The sequence below is a fragment of the Balearica regulorum genome, chromosome 28, assembly GCF_011004875.1.
Source record: "Balearica regulorum gibbericeps isolate bBalReg1 chromosome 28, bBalReg1.pri, whole genome shotgun sequence".
Lineage (NCBI taxonomy): Eukaryota > Metazoa > Chordata > Aves > Gruiformes > Gruidae > Balearica > Balearica regulorum.
This window is the reverse complement of record NC_046211.1, coordinates 2,840,919-2,865,808: the sequence shown is the minus strand read 5'-3', so window position 1 is coordinate 2,865,808 and position 24,890 is coordinate 2,840,919. Positions and strand designations below refer to the sequence as shown.

The following is a 24,890-nucleotide window of genomic DNA, read 5'->3' as shown; positions in this document are numbered from 1 at the left end:
GCCCAGCTCAGCAGTGTTGCAACTGCATAGAGGCTCTGTAAAGTGATGAGGGAGAAGAGGATGAGAGCAGGAAGGAAGATCTCAGTTCAATTCCTCAAACATCAGGTGGGACGCCTCTCCTAGTGGGCAGACCCCAAAAGAATACCTTCATGTATTAGGGACCTCACGCCAGACAAGCTCCACCCAGACAGATTAGGAAATGTCCTGACCTCCCTGTTGCAAAACCAGTAACAAAACAGAAAGCCACTGGGCCTGATTTTCAGTGCTGGAGGGAGCCTACGGCAATCACCAGTTCCCATGTTTCTAAGGCAGTTGCCTGCAGACCTCTGGTGGGAGACGGACCACAAATCCAACACCTCTGTACACAAATTCCTCCTCACACGCACAAACAAACAGCCCGTGAATCCACCTCTCCAGGGCCCCAGCCGCTGGCACCACGTACCACCTCATTCTTTTATCAAAGTTCCCCGCTCCCAACCTTTGCCAACAGCTCTCCATACACCCACTTTCTTCTTTCCCTGCTGAACCAGGTGAGCTTATTCAAGCTGCAGACTACGGAAAGCATCACAGAGCTTAAATCAATGTTAGCCACCCGCTGTTACAGCAAAATCAAACGTAACCAAGACTATTGCTGCTAAGGACGACCATTGTATAGTCCTACCCCGTGTTAGTTAATGTTTATCCAAACAATGTACTAATTAAGATGTGATTGTCAAGAAGTAGAAGTGTAACTGATAAATTTTTAGTTTGACCAACAAGCCTTGAAGAACCATTTGGACTTGCCAAAAATACTGGGAACCTAGGGGAAAGGTAATCCCGTCAGGGGGACTTGCGACCACCTAACCCAATTCTACCACCTACTCAAAAGAGAAAGGCGGAGTAAAGAACTGAGCATGCGTTCTAGTTTGCATGCTAGACAAAGAAATCTAAACCAATCATTTAATAGACTAACAATGCATATGTATTAGAAAGATGAATATTGTATGTATAAATAACCACCGATTTGGAGCTTTGGTGTGCTGTCTTGGGACAGACGCTCTCATCTGCACAAATACGCAATGAAATACCTCTGCTCTGCATGTATATTGGCGTATCGCACACCGGGTAAACGAACCCCAGTTGTGGGACACCACTGCCCCTGAAGCAGTGTAACCATAGACTGGGCTTCTCTCTCCCACACCTCAGCAGCGTTTGCTGCAGTTTCAGGATAGACCAGGACACCATCAGCCAAACCCTGAGAAAATACCTGTCCTTGGCCTAAGAAGCTTAGAGTTTTTTACAAAGAGGCTTGAATTTCTCTGCAAAGCACCTTACTGAAGCAGCAGTTGGCTATCAGAGGTTAATACATCCAGCCTACTTCTTCTGTATGTTTTTCTTCCTGGCTAACAGTTGGTGGCTCTGTGTAAGGTGGAAGAGAGCAGGTAACTGTAAGAGAGGAAGACAAAGCCTTGTTATAGAGCAGAACAATTTGGGGGGCGGGGAGGAATCAGACAAGCTAGAAACTTTTCTAGGCACACAAGGTGTGAAAGGGCAAATGGAACGGGTTTTGTGCCCTCTTTCCCCATAATTAACACTGAACAAACCGGACAGGCCTGGCAGTGCCCTGTGACAGAAACGGCTGCTGTGAGGATGCCCGACGGCTGCAGGCCTAGGAGCTCTGCTGAGGGGACACCAGAGCCTCCGGTGCACGGGGAGGGTCTCAGGTCCCACCAGCCGGCCCCGCTTCAGTCACTGAGACGCCGAAGGGGCCGAGGCGTGGCGGGGCCGAGGCCGGGGGAGGCGGCGGGGCACGGCCGCTCCCTCAGGAACTACCGCTCCCAGCGTGCCTCGCGGCAGCCTGCCTCTCCCCTAGCACGGGATGGGCGAGACCACAGCGCTGAGGGGAAGGGGGGGGGGGGTGCGTGGACGTTGAGGACTTCCACACGCTGTTCTCAGAGACTCCGATCTGCCTCACAGCTCGCCTGCGGAGCCTCCGCGGCCCGGCTCCGTGCCTTCCAGATGCAACGGGGAGTGCGGCAGGAGAGTATCCCCTATACGACGGCCCAACGGTTGCTCCTCCGACCCCTTTGTGTCTGTTCACTGAGTCCCCCGCCCGCAGCGTCCATACGCTCGGCGCCGGCAGCCCGCACATGCGCAGTATCACGCGGGCCCATGCGCTAGGGCATGGCTTCTCAACCGAACTTGCTCTAAGCGCCGGGGAGGAGGAGAACCGCCTTCTTATTGGACGCCGGGCCTGCGAGACGGGGTGGGATTGGTCGTTGCGGGCGGGAGGCGGGATAGGGTGTCACGGCACGGTGAAGCGACAGTTCTCGTAGCGGCCGCCTCGCGTTCGCTGTCTCCAGAAGGTTCCGCGCCGGGTGCCGTGCTCGGGCCGCCGCCGCCGCCGCGATGATGGGCCCGCGCCCTGTCCTTGTGCTCAGTGAGTGTCGCCGGCCGGCCGGCCCGGCCTCCCGGGGGTTCCCGGAGGGCGGTGGGAGGGGTGGGGTGGGGTCCTTCTCCCCTTCCCCGCCGCCATGTTGGTTCCCCCTCACGGCCGGGCACTCCCTCAGGGACCCCCAGCCCGGCCCCCTCTTCTCCGGGGGGTTCCCCTGGGCCGCGGCTCCCGCCCCTGGCACGCCCTGAGCTTCCGCTCGCTGCCTCTCCACAGCCGCTGCCCAGCCCTGATGGGCCGTGTGTCCGTCCCCCCCCATCCCCGCCGTGGCCGCGTTTCTCCCCCTGCGCGGGAGGTCTGTGGGGGTCGGAGCCCCCGTTCCTCGTTAAACCTGTCCTGGCACATCTCGATTTCTCTCAACTATATTTCTGCTGGTGTGTTTCTCAGCGTGTTGCTTTGTGCGGTCCCATTTGAACGCTTTGGGATTCTCTCACCGCTCTCCAATAACAGACTTCCCTAAGGGTTTTGATTTTTTTTAATTATTTTTTTTTTTCCCCTGCTTGCGTTTTTCATTCTCATCTCTCCATGTGCTCTGTTCACCACTAACCCAAAAGGCAGGCTGCTGTAGCCCAGAGCTCCTTTGCTATAGGCTACCTCATTCTTGGTGCTGCTTTTACTGTTGCTTTCTTTTGTTTTGTCCAACAAATCTATATGCACCGGCATCCGCTCCTGAAGTAAATCTATGCTCGTCCAGTGTAGGCTTGTAATAAAAGCAGCACCAAGCCTAGAGATTTCTTAGGGCAGACCCTTTTCACAGCTAGTCTCCAGATACGGTGGTGAGCCTGTGATACAGCAATGGCTACTATGATGTATAAAAATTTTAAACCGGTGTTCTACATCTGTACCCCCCCCCCCCTTTTTTTTTTGACTGAAAACTACTGAGTAGCAGTTCCTAGGCTTTGTGGGATCTTGCAGATTCTAGTGACTCACTGCTGTTTGATTTTCTTGGGGGAGTAGGTTACATTTCAGGGTTGTGAAGTTTTGTCTCAGTTGAATTATGATGTTAGTCAGGGATTCTGTTATAATAAGGAATGTTGTTTTTCACTGACACTTGTCTCTGAACGTCCTTTCTTCTAGTGGCTGTGGTATTTATATTGTAAACTCTTAATTTAGAACTGATTGTATTTCAAGTGTGTGTGACTGAGTTTGTCTTGGACTTCTTAGTAAGATCAGATTAAACTTATATTTGTAATTTAATATTTTGATTTTTTTTTTCTATGTGCTTTAGGTCAGAATATGAAACGTGAGTCTGGAAGAAAAGTCCAGACTGGAAACATCACTGCTGCTAAGGTGCGATGTTCTCATGTCAGGCTGTTTTCATTCTTTTTTTCTCTCTCTCTCTCTTTTTTTTTTTTTTTTAGTATGTACATTTTTGTGTGTATTTATATATTGATGAGGGAAAACTGGATCTGAAGCATGTTTTGTCTAGTCTGTATGAATCTAGAGTAGAAGAAGGATAGAAAATGAATTTTCAGTGTTAAAATAATAGGTGCAATGTAACTGAACACAAAAGGGTTTAACCCACCAAAACCACTTTCTCTGCAAAATCTGAAAGTGTATAAGTTTTGACATATGATTTAGGTAATATAATGTATATAATATAATTTAGTGTGGTGCCAGTGCTCTTATAATCCCTGTGTTTTCGTTCCCGCACAATTCTTAACTTCTGCAGTGGCTGCTTGTTTCATATAGACTACGGGTTTTTTAGGCTTTTTGATGTCCTCCTGTATTACCTCATTTCTTTTGTTCCTCCTAGACTATTGCTGACATTATCCGCACATGTTTAGGACCAAGAGCTATGATGAAGGTGAGAACTTCTGCTGAAATACTCGTGCTGCCTCCTGACTAGAAACACTACACGTATTGTAGATCAGTGCAAATAACGCTTCTCTTTTGGTTGCAGATGCTTTTGGACCCCATGGGTGGGATCGTGATGACCAATGATGGCAATGCTATTCTCAGAGAAGTAAGTTTCTTCTAAAGGGTTGTCTTGCTTAACGTGTGAGTCAGAATCTTCGAGGATACAGTTACACAGCTGCCAATGTTATTTTGTCTTCGGTCTTGAGAGCTGGCAAGTACTAAACAGCAGTACCAAGAAGGGTGCGTACTGGGGAGGGAATAAATACTTCCAGCAAATGCTCTTCCTCCTCAGGAAAGTGGGTTTGATCCCAGAATGGTAAGTTTTCATGGAAGTTTTACAAGACTGGTGTAAATTCCGTGGTAATTGTAGCTATAATCACTTGTGTCAAAACCTTATGAGTAGATGTTCGCTTTTACAATGCAAAATAATGAGTCCAAGAAATCATTCTCGTCTTTTTGGTGCAAGTGCTGCTGAAATAACATCACAAAGATCGTAATGCCTGAAAAACTGTGGGAGATGCAATATTGTGAAATACAAGAGCTTATTTTCACTCTCAAAAAGGAAGAAAAATCTTTGCTATAGTTGGGCAGAATGTCTTTGATTTTTTAAAAGGTGTGGAATTTGTTCCATTGGGCAATGAAAGAAGTTTCAGCTTTAGTATTCTGCAACAAAAACATTCCCCTTGCTCCTGTACAGATTCAAGTTCAGCATCCAGCTGCAAAATCAATGATTGAGATCAGCCGTACTCAAGATGAAGAAGTTGGAGATGGGACCACATCTGTAATTATCCTTGGTAAGGAAAGTGAATAAGATGTACTTTTTATAAAGGGTTAAGGCTGAAATTTGCCCTTTTTGCTCATCAGAGCCGAGTAAGTGTGCCTTTAATAAGATAAATATTCATTATTTACCAACCCTTTTGTTTTTTGTTTTTTGTTTTTTTTTTTTTAAACTGGGGAAGAGGACGTTAGGTTCATTAGACCCTTAGGTGATCAGCTCTGTGCTTTGGAAAGTTGTGTTCTTTCCCTGAGATAAGCACAGTTAAGTACAAAGAAAGGTGTAGATGACGTTAGAGCTCTCTCTGTGGCTAGCACATACTTTTCATCTGGTATGCTGTTCCCCTGTCTCGACTGTTGATTGTTCTGCTAACTTATCTGGGGAATTTTGATGTGGTTTTTTTTTTTTTTTTAGCTGGAGAGATGCTCTCTGTTGCCGAACACTTCCTTGAACAGCAGATGCACCCAACTGTGATCATTGGGGCTTATCGTAAGGCTCTGGATGACATGATCAGCATTCTGAAGAAAATTGGGTAAGTATGGGCTCGCGGGAGGTAGAGAGAAGGGATATGGGGTTTCAGTCATTTTAGTAAAATAAAACCGAGTATAGTTGGAGAGGGACTCAAGGGGATTATGAATAGATTGTAGCCTGGAGTAATACTCAGTTTACTGTTTGTTCTTTCCTTTGTGTCAGCACTCCGGTGGATGTGAACAACAAAGAGATGATGCTTAAAATAATAAAAAGTGCTATAAATACCAAGGCGATAAACCGCTGGTCTGACTTGGCCTGTAGCATTGCTCTTGATGCTGTTAAGACTGTGGAGTTTGAAGAAAATGGCAGAAAGGAAATTGATATTAAAAAATACGCAAAAGTAGAAAAGGTGAGTATGTCCTGAACCATTTCTTATCAGTGTACACCTTTCTCATTCTGAACTACATCAGTAGTTATTCCTACGATGCAGCGGGAAGAATTTTGTGCTACTGCTCTGCAGTCCGCAAACTGCAGGAGATCTTTTAGTCGGTGCTATCCGCCCTGCTGGTTTACAGTGAAAACAGGGGCAGTTATTTCAGCTCTTTTACAATATTTGTCAAAAAGATAATTTAAGTTGTTTTGGTTTCCATCTTCCTAACACGTGTTGCCAGGCAATCAGATGCGAGCAGTTTCTCAAATTCTTCCACAGCTTTTTGCTTAATCTAAATCAGCGTGCTCTTAATTTTAACCCAGATTGTGACCTGGATGCACCGTGGTTACGTGGGATGGATAGTTTCAGGAGCACAGACACACAGGTTTTCATGAAGTAGACACTTGCCTCATTTTCCCCCTTTCTTGTGTCTGTCAGATTCCAGGTGGTTTTAGTGAAGACTCGTGTGTTTTACGTGGAATCATGGTGAATAAAGATGTAACTCATCCCAGAATGCGTCGCCTTATTAAGAATCCACGCATTGTCCTTCTGGATTGTTCACTAGAATACAAGAAAGGAGAGAGCCAGGTAACGCAAGTGCTGTTGGAAGATGTCTGCAACTTATTTAAGACTAGTAAAGTGAACAAATCCAGATAGGTAGTTAAAAGCATGAGTGGCGAAAGGCTCTCTTTGTGTTCTGCCTTTTGGAGACCTTATGCGTGTACGGGGTAGTTCGGCTGTGGGGTCAGTAGTATCCTGGAGGAAACGGTAGAAAAATAAAACTGAGGTTACAGTGCTTTTACTCGCTGGAGCAGGTACAGTGATTTGTGCATCTAAGTGATGGTCAAGAGTCAAAGAAATATTTCTGTGCTTTCATTAACATTAATGTTAAACAGATACAGTGTCACATCTCGGTTTATTTGATCAGTATTTTTCATTGTGTATTCTCCTTAACTCTTCCCCAGGCAATACTGGAGGAGTTAAGATCACTCAAGTCAGGGGATTGGTGTCTAACTCGGTGAAGGGAGGAGTACAGTAAGATACTTACACCTCTTTCTGTGCAGACTGATATTGAAATAACGCGGGAGGAAGACTTTGCCCGCATCCTGCAGATGGAGGAAGAGTACATTCAGCAGATCTGCGAGGATCTGATGAGAGTCAAGCCAGATCTGGTCATCACAGAAAAAGGCATTTCTGGTAATAACACGTGATTCTTCTTTGTGTTCAATGTATCTCAACATGCTCTGTTAAATGCACCGCTCAGTAACTTAAAAAAAAGGAAAGGGGGGGGAAAACCCCAATAGTTCTACATTGCAGGTGTTGAAGTTGATTCTTGAGCTTGCCTTGTGAACGTAGACACTTAGAATAATATTTTTGCTTTTCCAGCATTTGGAAATGATATCAAAATATAAGTGAGGATGAGTCTAGCAAACCATGGAAAGCTGCACTGTAATTTTGTCTTACAGCTTGGTTTAAGAAACTACATTTAGGTTTTTCTTTCCATAACCTTTTTTAACGTAAAGACACATCAAGTTTGTTGCGATACTGCTGATTCATCAATAAAATTGTACAAACCTGATTTCAGACTTGGCCCAGCACTACCTGATGAGAGCCAACATCACCGCCATCCGCAGGGTGAGAAAGACAGACAACAACAGGATCGCTAGGTAAACGCTGTCTCTTCGCTTGAGCCCGTTCTTGCTGTCTGTGGCGTGGCATTTTTGTTCTCGTCTCACCTTTTCTCCCCAGTTCTTATTTGGGAGCGTCTTAACTTGACCTGTTTCTGTGCTAGGGCCTGTGGTGCTCGCATTGTGAGTCGCACAGATGAGCTGCGGGAGGAGGATGTGGGAACCGGAGCCAGGCTCTTTGAAGTTAAAAAAATAGGAGACGAGTATTTTGCCTTCATCACTGATTGCAAAGACCCCAAGGCTTGCACTATCGTTCTGCGTGGAGCCAGCAAGGAGATCCTAGCAGTAAGTTACTACGTGTTCTGCTTCCCCTCCTGTCCTGGCCACCGTCTTGGTGTCAGTAAGTCATTGCCTCCTCTTGAGCAGCTTTGGTGTGCAAACGAAGCAAGGCCGAGTTTCCTCCGGGTTCTGGAGTGACAAAGAATTGCTGTACCGTACAGTGACAGCAAAACCGGCGTAATGCAGAGGAACCGGCCCAGCAGAGCCCGGGCTGTTTGTTCAGCTGGTGGTGTGCTACAGTCCCCCCCAACCAATAAATTGTGCTTTTTATGGCTGTTGCAGGAGGTAGAGCGCAACCTTCAGGATGCCATGCAGGTGTGTCGCAATGTCCTCATCGACCCGCAGCTGGTGCCGGGAGGGGGAGCTACCGAAATGGCCGTTTCCCATGCGCTGACGGAGAAATCCAAAGGCATGACGGGCGTGGAGCAGTGGCCCTACCGCGCCGTAGCCCAGGCTCTGGAAGTCATTCCCCGAACGCTGATCCAGAACTGTGGCGCCAGTACGATCCGCGTGCTGACCTCGCTCAGGGTGAGGCGCGTGGTGTGGGATTATCTGAAAAGGTTCAGCCCCTTCCCGCTGTGTCCCGCCCCTCGGTTCGATCGTCCTGCCGTGGGGGGGTGGCTTTTCAGGAGTTGCGGCAGGTTTTTACGTTAAAGGAAACCTGTGTTAAAGCAAGCCATCCGTTGAACGGCATTGAAAGACTGTCAGGGTTTTTTTGCATTAGGTGGGCTTGCAGACCTTTTTACTGAAGTTTTGTGCCAAATTTGAAAGCACGGAAATGGAATTAAATAGCTTGTTTGAGGTACCGAGTTTAAAAACAAAACCCCGAGGGTGAACAAAATCAAAATCTTCCTTGGAGATTAGGTTAGATGGCACGAGAGAAAATATCTCCAAGTCTTAACTTCTGTTTCAAGTGATGCTCAGTAACATGCCTTGTATAAACTCCAAAATTGAGAACATTCTAATGACTTTTTACTGTTTTCCTGAGCTCTGCGGTCAATTTGAGTTTCCAGAAGGTGAATTTGCTCTTACTCCGTCGGTGGTGACCCGCTGTTCCGCTTACAGGCGAAACACACTCAAGAAGGCAGCCAGACGTGGGGGGTGAACGGTGAGAGCGGAGCCTTGGCTGACATGAAGGACCTGGGGATCTGGGAGCCTTTAGCGGTCAAATTGCAGACCTACAAAACAGCGGTGGAGGTAAGGAGATGGCGGGGGGAACGAAAGAGCCCCCGTAGGATCTCTCTTGGGAGCGGGGAATGTTACCGCTTCCGCGCTTGGTAAGCACCGCAGACTGAGCGCCGTGTGCGCCAGCATTCCAGCTCACGGACGCAGGAGCTGTGACGATAAGGGACGCGGCGCCCGCGGGAGGGGTTGATTTTTTTTTGATCCCGTGGCTAGAATTTGTCGGGTTCCGTCCCATCTTTTTCTGCAAACTGCGCAGACCTGTTGCTCTCGTGAGGACGGGTTGCTCTGAGCGACGGCCAGAGCCGTGACTGAGAAATTCAGTGCCAGCAACGTGCTGGAATCCAGTTGGTGGCCCTGGGAGCTCCTGCCCTTTGGATCGTCTGCCTGGCTGTGGTAAAACCACGACACCGGCCTTGCGTAAGCTGCCCTCCCCTGCTTAAAAGATCGCGTTTTGAGCGTTCGCTCGCTGGTGTTGGATCAAAGGCCGCGGTTTGACGGGACGCCGCGTGCCTTTCTCGTCAGTCAGCTAGAAATAATTGACGTCCCCTTTTCCCTGGGGCGTCCCTGCCCGGCGTGGGCGCCGTCTCCTTTCTGCTGTGCTGAGACAATCGTTTAACGGAAGGCAGATGTTTTTTTGGTGTGAAAGCTGGGTATGTTGGGTTTTATTCTTTGTGATGAGCTCCTGACTAGATCCGGGTACGGTGTTTCTCCCCAGACTGCCGTTCTCCTCCTCCGCATTGATGACATTGTTTCGGGGCACAAAAAGAAGGGCGATGATCAAAGCAAGCAGCCTGCGCAGCCGGAGGCGACGGCCCAGGAGTAAGAGGGGTCGAGTCACCGCGGGAAGAACCGGGCACCGGGAAGAGCTGGATGGAGTGACCCTGGGGAAAAGTTTGGCTGGAGTCTGGGGGGGAGGGATGGGGGGAAGGAGGAAAAAAAAAAAACCAAACCCCACAAAGGTGTGGAAACAGCTGATGTGTCGTGGAGATAACGATGCTTAATTGGGAGTCTCGGGACTGGAACTTCTCCTTACTGTTTGCCTCAGAAATAAACCGCCTCAGTTCAGTCTGTCGGTGCGTTTCATGTGTGTGGGGGGGGCGGAGGGTGATGTAAAAGCCTCCCTGCACCCCCAAAATCCTTCTGAAGGGGCGGGGGCGGCTCCTTTAAGGGGCGGGGGGCGGGGCTCTGCGCGGTCACGTGACGGCGGGCTCGCACCATGGCGGCGGCGGCGGCGCTGCCGGTGCTGCTGCTGCTGCTGCTGCTGCTGGCGGCGGGCGGCCGGGCCGGGGCCGGGGCCGGGACCGGGGCCGGGGCCGGGGCCGGGGGCGGCCGGCAGGTGAGCGGGGCTGGGACGTGACGGCCGGTAGCGGGGGGACACCGGGGCTCGGAGCAGCCGCCGCGATCTTCCAGTCTCTGGTCTGGGGCTCGTTACGCTCCCTCCGCGTTGTGACCCGTGTGTGGGACCGGGAGCTTCCCCGGGGGGGGGTCTGATCCTGTTCGGAGCTAGGGCCGCCCCCCCCCGCCCCCGAGATCCCGCCCGACCCCGGTGATGCCGATACTGTGGCCTAAAGGTGCGGGCTGTGGGGAAGGAGAGGGGTTTCCTCGGGTTTCCCTGCCCCACGCCACGCAAACCTGGAACCTGCCCCTCCCTCCGTCCTCCCACGCAGGACGCTGTGGGTGCCCCGTGTCTGGGGACCCTGCGCTGCTAACCCCTGTCCTGCTGCCACCCGTCCCGGTGCCACCCGTCTCCGTCCCTGTCTCCCCGCTGTGCCCTGATCCGGTGAGAGCACCGCAGCTGCAGGCAGGGATGTGGCTCGCTGCCGGAAAGCTGTTCCGAAACAGCCGGATGAGAAATGCTGACCAAGCTTGTTTAGCAACACTCGGGCCGTGGCAGGGCTTCATCGCCTGCAAAGCTCACAGGGAAGACGAGGCGGCTCACGTGCCCTGCTCTAACCAGGAAGCGATGCGTTTGGAATCGTCCTGCGCTGGGTAGGGCTGAGTCCCCCCTGAGACCTCTCCTTCCTCTGCAGGTGTCGATGCAGTACAACCCTGGCTGGAACAACTCCTCCGTCAATCTGCTTCACGTGCGGGCGGTGGGGCCCAGTGACACCCTGCACTACGTCTGGAGCAGCATTGGGGCCCCCGCAGTGCTGCTGGTGGCTTCGGCGAGCAGGAGCAGCACCCTGCGCGTCAACTGGACCCAGCTGCTCTCGCCCGCTCCTGCGGGCGCCATCTGGATCGACCCTCCCGGCAGCGTCATCTACTCCACTGCTGTTGTCTTCACCAAGGTACCGCTGAGGAAGGTGGCCCTGCTCCGGGAGAGCTGCCCCATGGTGGAGCGGGCGTAAGAAGTTGCTTGGGGCAGAGCAGCTCGCTCGGCAGCTTTTACGGCTGCAGCGAAATGGCCCCTTGTGTGTCCTTCCCTGATTGTCTCCGGCTTGAGCTGTGGCGGTGCCTTGAGATGTTCGGCCAAGGCAGCTCCGTTTTGGTCTCCTTCCTTTCCCTGGTGGCAGCGGCAGCCTGGTGCGCAGAACCCCTGGACCGTCGCACAAAGCAGTGGTGTCCACAGCACCCGCTGGTGGCTCCCAGCCCCTCTTCCCTTCCTTCTCCCTAGGTGTTTGAGTACAGCGAGGCCAAAACACTGGAAGAGCTCTTCTACCCCACGTACGACCTGTCTGACTTTTCCTGGGACAGCGTCAATCGCACCCTGAACCACACGGCCCTGACGGCCGAGTTCACGGGCATCCCAGCCACTGGCCCCAGTGGCAGCTTCTCCAACGGCAGCCTGGCGTTTCGAGTAAGTCCGCGTGGGCAGAGGGGGGGTATAGCTGCGCTGGGACGCTGTAAGGAGAACACAGTGAATATCCCGTCCAAAGCACCTTCTAGAGAGGGAACGTTGCCCCTTGGTGTCCCGGCCAGCGATCACGCTGTCCCTCTGACCTGTGTCTTCTGCAGGTGACAGCCTACGAGGCCAACGGCCGTGACGGGCCCCTGCCCAGCCTCCTGCACACCGCAGACAGCTCTAAAGTGGAGTTCGTCCTGGCTGGGGTGGCTCCGCGGGGCAACAGCTCCCGATTTGCACTGGAGGTGGCCACGGTGGAGGAGACGGGGGTGGTGCAGAAGCTGCGCTCGGCACGCTCCATCGATGATGAGTACACTCCCACCATCTTTGAGGTGAGCGTGGGGTGAGCGCTGGGCTCAGGGACGTCCCCCGCTGTGGGAACAAGGGTGAGTGGGATCTGGGGCAAGCAGCCCGGGCGACCTGTGGCTCCCTGCTATGGCTCACCCTGGCATGAAGACCATCTCCTGCCCTCACTTCACTGCCCGTCGCTCTCCCTCCACCAGACGCTCTCCCTGGTAGCCCAGTCCCAAAACGGCAGCTCCACGCTCAGCTTCCTGCAGTGGAAGGCAACAGCCTACGGCTCCCAGACCCCCAGGCGCGAGGACAGCATCCAGTGCCGGTCTCACGGCCTGCAAGCAGCCAACTGGACCCTGCCCGTGTCCAGCATTGTCCACGCCTACTTTGGGGAGGGTGTAGGCAGCACCTACACCATCAGCGCGATCAATATCTCTTTTGGGGGAGAGGACGGAAAGGTTTACCAGGAGAAGCGCTATCTTAGCTGGTGAGTGGGGTCTGTTGTGCGTGAAATGATGCTCTCCCAGCCACGAATAACTTGCCGTATGGGGAACTGCTAGGTTAGAGGGTTTCTCTGTTTAATAACTGTCTCCTATCAAACACGGACAAAAGTCTGTGTTTTCCTATGATCCTGTAGCAAGGAGTTTTGCAGTTTATTGATGCGTTCCCTCGCCCAGTCTGGGAGACTCAATTCTGCCAAGGAATCTTGATCTGACCCTGTTGGGGTTGGAAGCCCCAGATATTCCACCTGTGGGACACAGTTGATCCCCATCTCCATTGCTGACTTGTCTCATCCTCTCCTGTAGGTCGGCGCTGCTGGGCTTCAGGCAGCCCCCTGAGGACACCTTCTCCCCGCTCGTCATCTCCATCGTGGCCGTGGCTCTGGGTACCCCCATGGTGATGCTCCTGGTGGGCAGCTGTGTGGTTCTCTTTGTCCAGAGGAAACGCTACTCTGAGTATGAGCCCATCAACTGAGCGGGATGGTCCCTGGAGAGACCCCAGGATCCTTCTTGTAGCCAGGAAACGACTGTGGCTGCTGCAGGGGCTCCAATGCCTGCAAGCTCCTCTCTGTCCTCCCCTCCATCCCTGCAGTCCAGGCTCAGAGGGCACCAGGGCAACATTCGCAGCAGTTGTCCACATCGCCTGTCCGTCTGTCCTGCTCCCTTCTACTGCCCAGATCCTGCATCTGATTACACTTCTTCCTCTGTTTTTTTCCTGATCCATCCAGCCAAGGGAAGGGACCGGGGGAAGTTGATCAGGGTTGCCTTGAGCTGCGGAAAGATCCTCCTTCTCCCAAGGGATAAAACCACTGTTGTTCTGTCTGCAGCCAGGCAACAGCTGGGACCGGCTGTGCCCTGTCCTGTGCCACTTCCAGAGCGCTCCAGGGTTGCTTGGGTGGCTCCAACCCAGGAGCAGGGGTGGAGGACGGGGCTGGGGACCAGTACTGCTCCTGCCAGGGTGCCTTGCTGCTTCTCGCTGTGCTGGGGGCATCCCAGAACAGCCCCCCTAACCCAGCTGGGGCTCACGGACTCCTCAGTCCCCAAGAGGCACTTTTTGCTGTGCTGGCCTCAGTGAGGGCTGCTGGTACAAGAGGGAAAGCCAGTGCCGCTTTGCATCAGCTGCTTGAGCTCAGGTACGTCCTGTCAGCCCATGAAGAGCCGATCAAGCTTTTTTCTCAGTTAACTGCAGCCCTTGTTTCTGCAGGGATGGCTTGGAGACGCTATCCAGGTGCTCGAAGCCACGGGGCAAGCGCGGTCTGTGGCTGCTTGGTGTTTCCAGACGCGCTGCGTCACTTGGGGGTGTGCTGGGTTTTTGTGTTCTCCATCACGGATTTGTCTTTGACCAAATAAAGTGGATTTCTAAGAGCGGTTTCCTGTGGAAACACTACAGGTGAGCACGAGGAGAGCAGCTCTTGGGCCTTGCAGGAATTAAAGGGTGCTGGAACTCAGCAGGAACCAAGGTACCAAAACACACCCCTGAGAAGAGGGAGGCTCCCTGCCCCTGGATTGACTTGTGCCCCACAGCAGCGTGTGGTGCTCTGGGCTGGTTTTGCTTGTGAGCCGTGGGGTCAGCGTGAACTTGGGCCGCGGGCCGTATCCCTGCTGCGATGTCCATTGGGAGAGTTGGGCTGTTCCCGTTCTCTGACTGGGCTGGGCTGCAGCGGGTGAACTGCTCCCATGATACAGCGTTCAGGGATGGGAGGCTGGACAAGCCAAACACTTGGCAGACCTAGGGATGGAGGGTGGTTTCCCTTTCTTTGGTGGGTTTTTAACTGTTTTGGGTTATGCCTGAGAATCAGAGAACTGAGCCAGTCAGACTTGCCTGGGGCTGGACTCCCAGAGGTCCCTTTGTGTCTGCAGAGGACTCCAAGGTGGAGCCCGGTGCTCTGAGGGGCGCAGGCAGGGGTACCCCAGTCCTGGGGCGCATCGGCCAGCCCCAGCCCTAGGCAGTGGCAAGGCTGGTGCCATCTCACCCGTCTTCTTCTCCCCAGCTTCTCCCTGCATCCCCCCTTGGGGCAGGGCTCCTTCCCTCCTACCGAGTCAACCGGTTTGTGAACGAGGTGCTGAACCTCCACCAGGAGGAAGAGGAGGAAGAGGAGGAAGGACAAGCTGGGCAGGACTGACCACACTGCCACTGCAGGGACCCAGAAGCAGGATGCAGGGCTGGGGTGCTGCTGCAGCGCTGGGAGACGGATGGTTTGGGGAAACATTTTTTCCCTCTTGGAAACACCATTTTGGGGCTGGATGATGGCATCCCACGGGCGAAGCTACAAGTCCTGGCAGCAGCGATTCCTAGGGGAATTTAACCCACCGTCCCCAAACCAGCCACAGAGCCGCTTGGTGAAGGGCTTTATTGGGCAAAGCCAGCTCCAGCGGGAGGTTAGGCAAACCCCAACCCATCCTCATGGCACAGGGCTCACTGGGTCTTGCTCTGGGCCCTGTTCGCCCTCCTGCAGGAAACTCCCAGTGCAGAGGGTTTTCCAGCTTAGCTCTATCAACCCCGGGCGCAAAACCTTGCCAGGTCCGGGCAGGGAGCAGGGGCCCGGCCAGATCTGCCTCCACCTTCAGGGCTCACAAGGCAGGGCAGTGAGGAGGGCTGAGCCCCTCTGCACCGCTGTGTCCAGGCACCCCATCTCCCAGGGCCCTCCCTCACCCCCAGAACCGGAGTTTGGTCCCAGTGTCCTTGGAGCGGTCCTCGGGCTTTGGCGCTGCCACAGCAAGGAGGTTTTCGGGCTCCAGGATGAACATGCTGTAAAGGTTCCAGAGCAGCATGGCCAGGAGGGGCAGGAAGGTCATGCTGAAGCCGAAGGCACGGAAGGAGCGTCCGATGGCATATGACAGCCAGTAAATCAACCTGGAGAGGACAGAGAGGTGTGAGCTCAGTGAGGGCGATGCCCTGGGGGCGGCACCCAGCTTTGCGCAGGGGTTCTGACCCCAGCGAGAGTTTGCCAGGCGCGGCCGTTGCGGGAAGCAGGCTGAGGGATGGAGCAAGCCTTCCCCTGTGCCAGCATTCCTGGATGTCGTTGGCCAGGTGAGGCACTGCTGGAATGGGAGTGTGCACTGAGCCGTGGTGTTGCACCGACAGACCCCGTTTGCACCCTGGGCACTGCCACAGCTCGGGTAAAAGGTAAAGGAGCCACTTACCGGGAGATGGCGAAAAGCCCCGTGAGCAGGGGGATGAGCTTGAGGACCTCCTGTGGGAGGTAAGTTGCCAGCACAGCCATGTTGAAGAAGTAGAGGATGAAGAGATGGACAGACTGGGAGACGTAGGTGCGGTGGATCTCCACCTCCCGTTGCAGGTCCCCGAAGGGCTCCAGTGCGGAGGAGCAGAGGCGGGAGATGCCGCTGACGATCATGCCTGGTGGGGGCAGAGAGAGGAGCTGAGCAGGTGCCCAGTGAAACTGCGTTGGGAACAAAGGGCTGGGACAGGACCAGAGAGATGCGATGGGGTGGGAAGAGGGTAGGACAACTCACTCTGCTGCTCCTGGTGGGAGCAACGGAGCTGCAAAGAGCTCAGCCCTGGCTCTGCTCATCGCACCCCACAGCTCCTGCTGCCCCGGGGCTAATGCAGCCCAGCGGTGGGGGGCAAAGGGCTTTGTACACCGACCCATGGCTCACCCAGAACGATGGGGAACGTGGCAAAGGCGGCACAGCGGAGCGTGTAGACCAGACGGGTGCTGATAGTGGGCAGCGGCGGGGCATCAAAAGGCAGGAAGACGTAGGCCCCGTAGACGAGGCAGGGGCACAGGAGCAGGGCCCCCGCTACCGAGGCCACAGCTTTGAGGTTGCCGGCGCCGCAGTCCCTGGCGCACGGGCACCGCGGCTCCTCGGTCGGTGGCTTGGCCACTCGCCCCTCAAAGCCCAGCGGGTCCCTGTAGCGTGAGGCGCCGATGGGAAGGAAGACGTGCTTCTGGCGGAGGCTGTCGGGTCTGTCGCTGGGGGGGATGTAGCCCCCCTTGCCCTCCTCCCGGCGCCATGGGGCAGGTTGCTGCTTCTGCTTGCTGGGTGTCCGCTCAATGCACTGTGGGTCGATGGGCACAAAGACGTGGGCCGCCATCACGGGCAACCCGGGGGCTTCCTCATCTTCGGCCTCAGCTTGGGGGCAGGTGAGAGCAGCCTCCTCGGGGTCTTCGCGGCCCCCTTCAGGACTTGAGCGCCTCTTCGTCTCCACGGGCTCCGGCTGGCCCTGGGTGCTGTGCTGATGGTCCCATGGCAGGGTGGCATCAGGGTCCCCTGGGTGTTCATCCGGGGCTGGTGGCACCTTGTCCAGGGGGGCAGCCAGGGCCACCTTCCCCAGCTCCAGCAAAGCCACCTCCTCGGGGGGCAGGATGGGGTCGGCAGCAGCCATGAGAGCGGCCAGCTCAGCACCGCTGAGGACTGGCAAGAAACTCTCCTGTGTTCTGAGGTGTCAAGAGGGGACTAGGATCCCATCCCTTCTGTTTTCACCCTGCACCAGGAGAAAGGAGACAGACAAAAAACCAGCAGAAATGAGAAGTTTGGGGTCATGCACACAGCCACCACCCCTGGAGTCCCCATCACCCTCCTGCCCTTCCACTATTAGGAGAAAGCGGAGCCCGGTGTCCCCACGCTCTCACGTCCTGCCAGTGCTCCCAGCCCGTGGCAGCGGGATCAGGGCATGTCTTACTGTGTGTGTGGGCACGTAGTCCAGAGCTGAGAGCCTGGTGAGCCCTGGGTGTGTGGGTCTGGCTGCAAAATAGGGGCAGCCTGGGAATTGCTTCCCCACCTGGCCAAATGTCCCAGGGTTTCTGACTGGGCACGAGACTTGTGACTCAGGGGAGCTGGATGCTGCCTGGCCAATGCAACTGGCTCCACCTGCGGCTCTGTCCTGTGCCAGCCATCAACCAAGCCCTGAAACTTGGGGAAGGGACTGCCAGGCCACATCTAGGAACCACTGCTAAACCCAGGATGAAGCAGATTTGCTGCCTCTTGTGGCTGAGACTGATCTGGGGTGGGCACAGGAGGCTGCTGTGTGCCACTTGCTATGGGGGAGCAGGAGATCCAGGCAGAAATCTCATGTTTTTCCTGTCTTATCAGGGAATCCCTGTCTCTTAGCCCATCCCAGGTTTTGCTGACTGGGGGCATAGGAGCCTCCTGCAATGAAAAATACAATTATATATCTATATATATATCTATATCCCCCTTCTGGGCACATTCACCCCTGCACCCCAAAAAGAGCCCTGGCCTTGCCACAGGCATGGGGAAACTGAGGCACCGAGCAGTGCGGGGCTTCACCTGAGGCCCACACAAGGCAGTATGGCTACAGCAGCTTCCAGTGTCTCGCACACCTCCATCTCCCCTCTGCCTGCCCCGCTCGCTCGTTGCCCCGTGGGATGCCGGAGGAAGCTGGCACCGGGCTCCCATCCCTGTGAGACTTACTTGGAGAGAGCTGGGGGGCCACAGGGCCGGGGGACGCGCGGCGGTGGTGGTGGCGGCTGTGCCGGGAGCCTGCGAAACGCTTCCGCGGTCTCTCCACCGTCTGGACTCCAAAACCTGTTTAACCAGCTCAGGTGGGGCTGGGCCGAAGGGGCAGGCGCCAGCAGCCTCGCCCGACGCGGCGCTGGGCCCGTAAGCGGCCCCTCAGCCATCGCGTGCCTGGGGACGTCCCGCTCCGTGGCGTGGGGCGGCCATCACGTAGGGTGAAGCACAAGGGGGCTGGCAGCAGGGCCAGGGCCCCGTGGAGAAGGAGAAGCCCCGGTGCTTGTCTGCCATGGCAGAGACTGGCCCAGCCTGGCTCCCTGTCTGGGCTGTTCCCGAGAGCCACGGCCTCGCTGAGGGGGTGAAGGGACGGGGGGGCCCTGGGGAGCCCCTGCCCCAGTCAGCAGCACCCGAAATTCGTACTAGGCGGTGGCACTGAGGGACCCCGGGGCTGAGGGAGGGACCCCCCGGGGCTGAGGGAAGGGACCCCCCCGGGGCTGAGGGAGGGACCCCCCCGGGGCTGAGGGAAGGACTCCTCCCGGGGCTGAGGGAAGGACTCCTCCCGGGGCTGAGGGAAGGGACCCCCCCGGGGCTGAGGGAGGGACCCCCCCCGGGGCTGAGGGAAGGGACCCCCCCCCGGGGCTGAGGGAAGGACTCCTCCCGCCATTCTGTCCAGCCGGGCCGCTTGTGCCCCCCCCAGCACGATGGAGGGTGGCCCCTGTTTTGAGTCCTCAGGGGTGCCAGGGGCCCTGAGCGGCCAAGGCAGAGGGCGGCCTGCCCCACAGCTCCTGCCAGCCCGTGGCGCGGCGCAGCCATAGGCAGGGCCCACCAGGGCCTCGGCAGGAACCGGCTACCGGTGCCGCTGACCCTTGTCCGGCGCGCAGGGAGACCAGTAAAGCTCGTTGACTGACGCCGCGACAGCCGCCATGTTGCCAGCAGTAAGTGCTGGTACGGCGAGAGGATAAACTCTCGCGAGGTGAGGCCAGTCCCGCCGCCGCCATGTTTGCCCGCCGCTCGGCGGGTCTCGCGGCAAGTCTCGCGAGAGCGGCGCGGGGCAGGGGGCAGCCGCACAGCCATGGCGGCCGAGCGGGGCCGGGGGCGGCGGCGGGGAGCGGAGGGGCGGCGCGGCCGGTGCTGAGGGGAGCGGGTGGGCCGCGCCCGGGCGGGCCGGGCCTTGCCCTCGCCAGGCGCCATGAGCCAGGGCGGCGGGGCCACCGGTGAGAGCGGCGAACCGGAGGCCAAGGTGCTGCACACCAAGCGGCTGTACCGGTGAGGAGAGGGGCATCGGGGGAGGGGAAGGCGGGGGGGAAGGATGAGGGACCGGGGGGGAGGTGAGGCGGGTCGGGGGAGATGAGGGGGCCGGGGAAAGGAGGTGAGGGGGTCTAGGGGGACCAGAGGGAAGAAAGGGGATGGGGCGGGGTCCGGGGAGGGCCGGAGCGGAGGGGGTGAGGGGCGATCCGGGGGAGACTGAGGGGGGGCCCCGGGGCGGGGAGGGGAAGCGGGGGAGCTTCGGGAGACCAGGAGGGAAGAAGGGAGACGGGGAGGATCCAGAGGAGATTGGGGATGACAAGGGTGAAGGGGATTGGAGGGGCGAGGGACCCGGAGGAGATCTGGGAGTACCGAGGCGGATTGGGGTGATTTAGGGGGGACTGAAGGGAGGGAGAGGGGGGAAGTAGGGAAGATTTAGGGGGGCTGGGGTAGGAGATGGCGGAATTGAGGGAAGACTGGGGATTAACAGGGGGGGAAGGGATGGAGGGGGATCCAGGGGAGATTGGAGGGGAACCTGGAGAAGGGAGGAACACAGGGGAAGTTGGGGGAAACCAGGGTGAAGGGGACTGGAGGGATATTCAGGAGAGACAGGGGAAGGAGATGGTGGGATTTAGGGAAAATTGAGGTCCAGAAAACTGGGGGGGGGGGGGGGATCTAGGGGAAGAGTGCTAAGGGAAAGGAGAAGGGGGAAATTTAGGGAAGACTAGAGGGAAGGGGGTTGTGTGGGATCCGGAGGAGATGAGCAATACATGGAGTGGGGGGTGGCACTGCTGAAAGAGAGGTATGAGGGGTCCAGGGAGACGAGTCAAAACAAAGGGTGGTGAGGGAAGGAGCTGTGGGGGAGCCAGGCAAGATGGGGGGAAGAAGGCGGGTGGGAGGGTAAGAAGAGGATCAGGGTTAGACATGATGATCTTAGAGGTCTTTTCCAACCTTAAAGATTCTATGATTCTATAGGGGAAAGAGGGCATGGGGCACCAAGGGAGATGGGTCAGGATATGGGGCATAGAGTTTTGTGTGATTCAGGGAGGTGGGGTAGGAGATGACAGGGGCTGAGGGGGAAGGAGGTGTGGGGATGCAGTGGGATAAGGACAAGATATGGGGGACATCCAGGGAGAGAGGGGCTGGAGAGCGGGTCCCTGCTATTGGCAGTAGACAGGGATTACATGGGAAGTGCTGGAGGAGAGGGTGTGATGAGCAGGAGCTTGAGCCAGGGCACTTTCCTGCTGTATGGAGGACAAGACTGCTCTAGCTGCAGATCTTCCCAATAAAACACTCCCTGGGACTGCACTCTGGCTTACATCCCTGCACTGTTCATTGGAAACAGCATCAGAAGACAAGATCTGGGAAATAAGGATGGTCTTGGTCAGCTCAGCTGAGCAAGGATGAGGTGCCATGCAGTCAGCACTGAGGTGCCTGGCCTCTGCTCTGCCGATGACTTGTTTTGTGAGTGTGGCTCAGAAGTTGTCACCTTCTGTCTCAGTTTCTCCATCAGAAAAGCAGATTCATAGTGGAGTTTCAGCAGCAACAGTGTGGTTTCCAAGACAAGCGAAATGATGAAGGCGAAAGATGGATTTTATGTTGGGGTCCGTCTTCTTTTTGTCTTGCTGACTTGCTCAGTGAGATTGGACATGTCCTTTCATCTCGTGGAACCTCACCGCCCTCCTCTAAAACAGGGCGAGGCGAGCCTCCGTCTGAGAAATCTGGCAAGATCCTTGCCCAGAAGTCCAAAGCAGTAATAGCAGGTTTGAGCGGTAGTTACTAGGATTTGCTTGTTTCCGCGATGTGCTTTGTACGAGCACATCCCCTGCACTTTGAAGTTATATTAGGTGCATTTCTCTTTCTTATTGCAGGGTCAGTGGTAAAACACAATAGCTTGGATTACCCGAGGTGTGGGCTGCGTTGTCTGGGCTGCGTTGTCGTGCTAGAAGCGCCTCCAGGGCTGTGGAGCTCTCTATCTGCTGTCACACTGAGATAACCCACTTGATCTTAGGGGTGGCTTCCCACATCTAGTATTTGAACTCGTGCAGCGTAACACCTTGCCCACTGCTACCTGAGATGCAGTGGACAGCCATGGAGAGGATGAGTGCTTGCAAAAGAGAATGCGTTTTGTTTAAACCACCTTCGTGGTTTAAGATGTGTTTTATTTTGTGGTCACAGTGGACCAGGAATGTGTATGCCGCTTAGCTCACCTGACAAGCGGTACCTCACTGTGCCGCTGGAGCTCACAAGTGAATGTCCCTTGACCAGACGTGGAATTGGTCATCGACGCAAGGAAGCGGTTGTTTTCTGTTTAAATTTTTATGGCAGAATAAGGTGCGCGGTTGCTTTATAGCATTTTTACAGCAGGAAAAGAAAACCACACTCCTGTAAAGATGGCTCTTCTTTTAGCTGGAAGTAAGTATTGTGATTTTAGTCAAGGATTTATAATATCTGCAGCAGCCACAAATTTTTTTACCTGATAGCTCTCTTTTGCAAGATTTATACCTTAACAGTCTTTTGTCAGTTCTTCTCTATTTCAACCTGAAATGCAGTTAGATGAAGCGGTAACTTCCAGTCCTCTAAGAAGCACGTCATGCTTTGTGTGATGACTGACTGTCTCTAGAAACTTTCGGCCATCGGATGAAACAGTGTATTTGAATCCCAGATGTTGAATGTCACAGTCCCAGCTACAAACTGTGCTCACGTGGGATCAGCTTTGTGTCTGCTTGTGAGAGCAGTGGGAATTGAGCTCAGGTCTCCACAGTCCTTGGCAAATACGTTGGCCATTGGAGTGTCCTTTTGGAGATGAGGTTGTCCATCACTGTTCGTAGGATGGTCTTTCATCTTTTCTGTTTAACTCTTCCTGGATTGATAGTCCCCAAGTTTCACCTCAGAATGTGGCAACTGTGGTGCTGTTCTACAATGTATATTTTAGCGTAGGATGACCGGATTTATTTTACAGATTTCTTCTCTGGATTCTGGGAAATCATTAGCTCATTGGCTTTGCGTTACTATTCTTGTCTGCCAGCCTTGTTCTGGGCAGTATTATTTGTGTACTGACACACGCCAGAATACAAATGAATGGCTGCAGTTCTTTTCCCTGAGAAATGTCTTATTCCTCAGAGACTGAGGCTCTTAGTAATGTATTAAAGAAATACAGAGAGGACAAATAATTCTCCCTGCTGTCTTGCCCCATCCCAGAATGTTAATGGCACAGAAGGAAAGTGATAGATTGGTGTCTGCGTTGCTGAAGAGGACTTTGTGTTGGACCATTTCCACCCTGCCTGGCATGATGTGCTGTACTTGATTCTTTTAATAGACTGGCATCTGATTTGCCTCCTCTGTGGCTCTGATGTGCTGTCTGAAAGCGACGTTTAAACCCAGCAGGTACAAAAACGGGTACTGGGACAAAATTTGGCCTCTTAACTGCTAGGTAGAATACAGCCCGTGGTCTCAAGCCACCCAAGGCACAAATACTAAATTGCATTTTAATCAGTGCATGGTCTGTAGTGCCTGTGGTGATGTTTCCTAACATTTTTGAAGTGAGGTTGGCTCCTGTACTTTTTTGTCCTCGTTGTGTCCCCTTTCCTCACTGCTGCGGACACAGGATCCTTGCAGGTCATCACTGGCTGTCAGAGATTCTTCTTCACTCCTGCCTCCGCCTCTTCCAGCAGCACCGTGGAGCTCGTGCTGATAAGACGACATTTTAGCGTGGGGTCTGCCTTCTGCCTTACAGCTCAGGAACCCACATCCTAAAAGATAAACCTTACTGCTTTCAGGCCACCAACTCTCCGTTTCTTTACGAACCCATAAAAAGTAGCAGAAGCAACCAGTGTCTTCCTGTGCCCATCCCTGACTGTCCCTGGAAGGAAACTTTCGTATACTTCACATTTGGGCAGTTGCTTGCTCACATTTCTTATCCACTGATACTGTTGGCAGCCAGATAGCCGTCTGTCTGCTTGCAGCTTGGAAAGGAGGTTCTGGCAACTGTTTTTTGAGTAATTCCTGTCATTTCATGGGTGTTATGCTGCACACTATCAAGATGCATCTCTGTCACTGCTGAACTCAGGAGGATTCTTAGATGAGGTTTAGTGACTTTTTTTTTTTTTAGATATTAAAAAAAAAAAATAGAGGCTTGTTTGGCGCGTGAGGTACTGAGCAGTGAGAGAACCTGGATCATGTGCCCGTAAAGGAATCCAAATTGAATAAGTGACAAGAGAACGAGTCAGTTGAGCCTTTGAACACAGTTAACTTGCATGTGAGGATTTGGACACACGGGTTCACACCTGCACATAGGACATCCCACCCTAAGGGCTGACCGTGTCCTTGGATGCAGGTGTCGACTGTTTGCAGTCACTGTGAAATCATTTCCCACCTTGAGGTGTCAGTGACACATGAGCTTGTATTAGACACACAGCAGCTGCCGATTCGGTGCATAGTGAACGCGTTTTTACAGCTCTTGAAGATGTAGAGACTGCCTATTTTGGGAATAGAGGATCGTAGTTTTCCTATACTTCTCCCTAGGAATCAAATGAATCAGCAGTTCCTCTTTCTTCTGGTCATCCTTCTGCATAGCAAATAAATCAGTTCCCTGTGAGCCGCACTGTTTCCTGCTGCAGCACTCGCTGCAGAGGGTCTTTGAGAGGTACAGTGGCAGGACGTTAGTCACACGTTGCAGTAAGGATATGTTTATTGTCTGCCGCTTTGTGGACATCTGTTTTGGGGAAACTAAACATGTGCGGTGGGCTTGTTGGTGTCCTGTCCCCCCAATGTGCTGTGAGCTTGGATGAAGCTTGGAATGCTTCATACTTACTGCCTTTTACCTGTAAACCAAAAAGCATTTTACTCACTTGCCATACTTGCTGTTGAGGGTATCAGGTTGTTAGAGTTTGCAAAGGACCTTCGGGCCATGTGAGAAAGATGCTAGTGAGCAGAAGCAGCTGTGGATATCAAGTTTAGTAGCAGGTTTTGTGTGTGATTCTTAGTCTACTTTTGGTTTTCTTCATGATTATTTAAGAAGGTGGTTCAACTCTGTGATGTTTTGATGTCACAGACCATTGTGTAAGATAGTCCTATTCCCTACACTTCTTCTACCGCGTTCTGTGGTTTACTGAAAACAAACGAGATTTCCGGTTATCCTTGGATGAAAGACTTCCCATGACGTAGCGTGAGATGGGACATTTTCTCTTTGAGCTCCTGCATGTTCTGGGTTTTTTTCAGGGAGGTTCCTTTTGGTGTGGTGGGTTTGTGAAAGGAGATTTGCCTTGCTAGTAAGGCGCTGGTATATGAAACCATCAGTTACTTTACAGTAATATCTGTAGTTTTCAAGGAAGTGGTGGTGGTTTCAGCCTACCTCCTTAGCATATGGTTTTGCACGCCCTTGCTTGCAAGTGCCATGTGAGTGCCCTGCGTTCAATCTGGCAACCATTTCTGCACGTGCGCAAAAAGAAA

At 54.0% G+C, this 24,890-nt stretch overlaps 3 protein-coding genes across 3 annotated transcripts; 2 read left to right on the top strand and 1 right to left on the bottom strand.

Annotated features, from left to right (window-relative positions):
• The first annotated feature begins 2,270 nt into the window (after nucleotides 1-2,270).
• Nucleotides 2,271-10,184, top strand: CCT3 (chaperonin containing TCP1 subunit 3). The gene is made up of 14 exons (XM_075736901.1): nucleotides 2,271-2,419; nucleotides 3,660-3,721; nucleotides 4,188-4,238; nucleotides 4,335-4,397; nucleotides 4,989-5,085; nucleotides 5,481-5,598; nucleotides 5,760-5,946; nucleotides 6,406-6,555; nucleotides 7,032-7,164; nucleotides 7,553-7,634; nucleotides 7,760-7,940; nucleotides 8,217-8,462; nucleotides 9,000-9,131; nucleotides 9,835-10,184. The coding sequence occupies exons 1-14, from the start codon at nucleotides 2,389-2,391 to the stop codon at nucleotides 9,940-9,942; spliced, it is 1,641 nt and encodes a 546-aa protein (XP_075593016.1). The 5' UTR covers nucleotides 2,271-2,388; the 3' UTR covers nucleotides 9,943-10,184.
• A 151-nt stretch (nucleotides 10,185-10,335) lies between these two features.
• GLMP (glycosylated lysosomal membrane protein) lies at nucleotides 10,336-14,120 on the top strand. The gene is made up of 6 exons (XM_075736902.1): nucleotides 10,336-10,455; nucleotides 11,150-11,407; nucleotides 11,734-11,916; nucleotides 12,075-12,293; nucleotides 12,465-12,742; nucleotides 13,062-14,120. The coding sequence occupies exons 1-6, from the start codon at nucleotides 10,336-10,338 to the stop codon at nucleotides 13,228-13,230; spliced, it is 1,227 nt and encodes a 408-aa protein (XP_075593017.1). The 3' UTR covers nucleotides 13,231-14,120.
• A 971-nt stretch (nucleotides 14,121-15,091) lies between these two features.
• TMEM79 (transmembrane protein 79) lies at nucleotides 15,092-18,642 on the bottom strand. Its single transcript, XM_075737253.1, has 4 exons — nucleotides 18,153-18,642; nucleotides 16,374-17,202; nucleotides 15,900-16,113; nucleotides 15,092-15,609 (listed from the first exon to the last, which is right to left on the bottom strand). The coding sequence occupies exons 2-4, from the start codon at nucleotides 17,101-17,103 to the stop codon at nucleotides 15,405-15,407; spliced, it is 1,149 nt and encodes a 382-aa protein (XP_075593368.1). The 5' UTR covers nucleotides 17,104-17,202; nucleotides 18,153-18,642; the 3' UTR covers nucleotides 15,092-15,404.
• Between the last annotated feature and the right edge of the window lie 6,248 nt (nucleotides 18,643-24,890).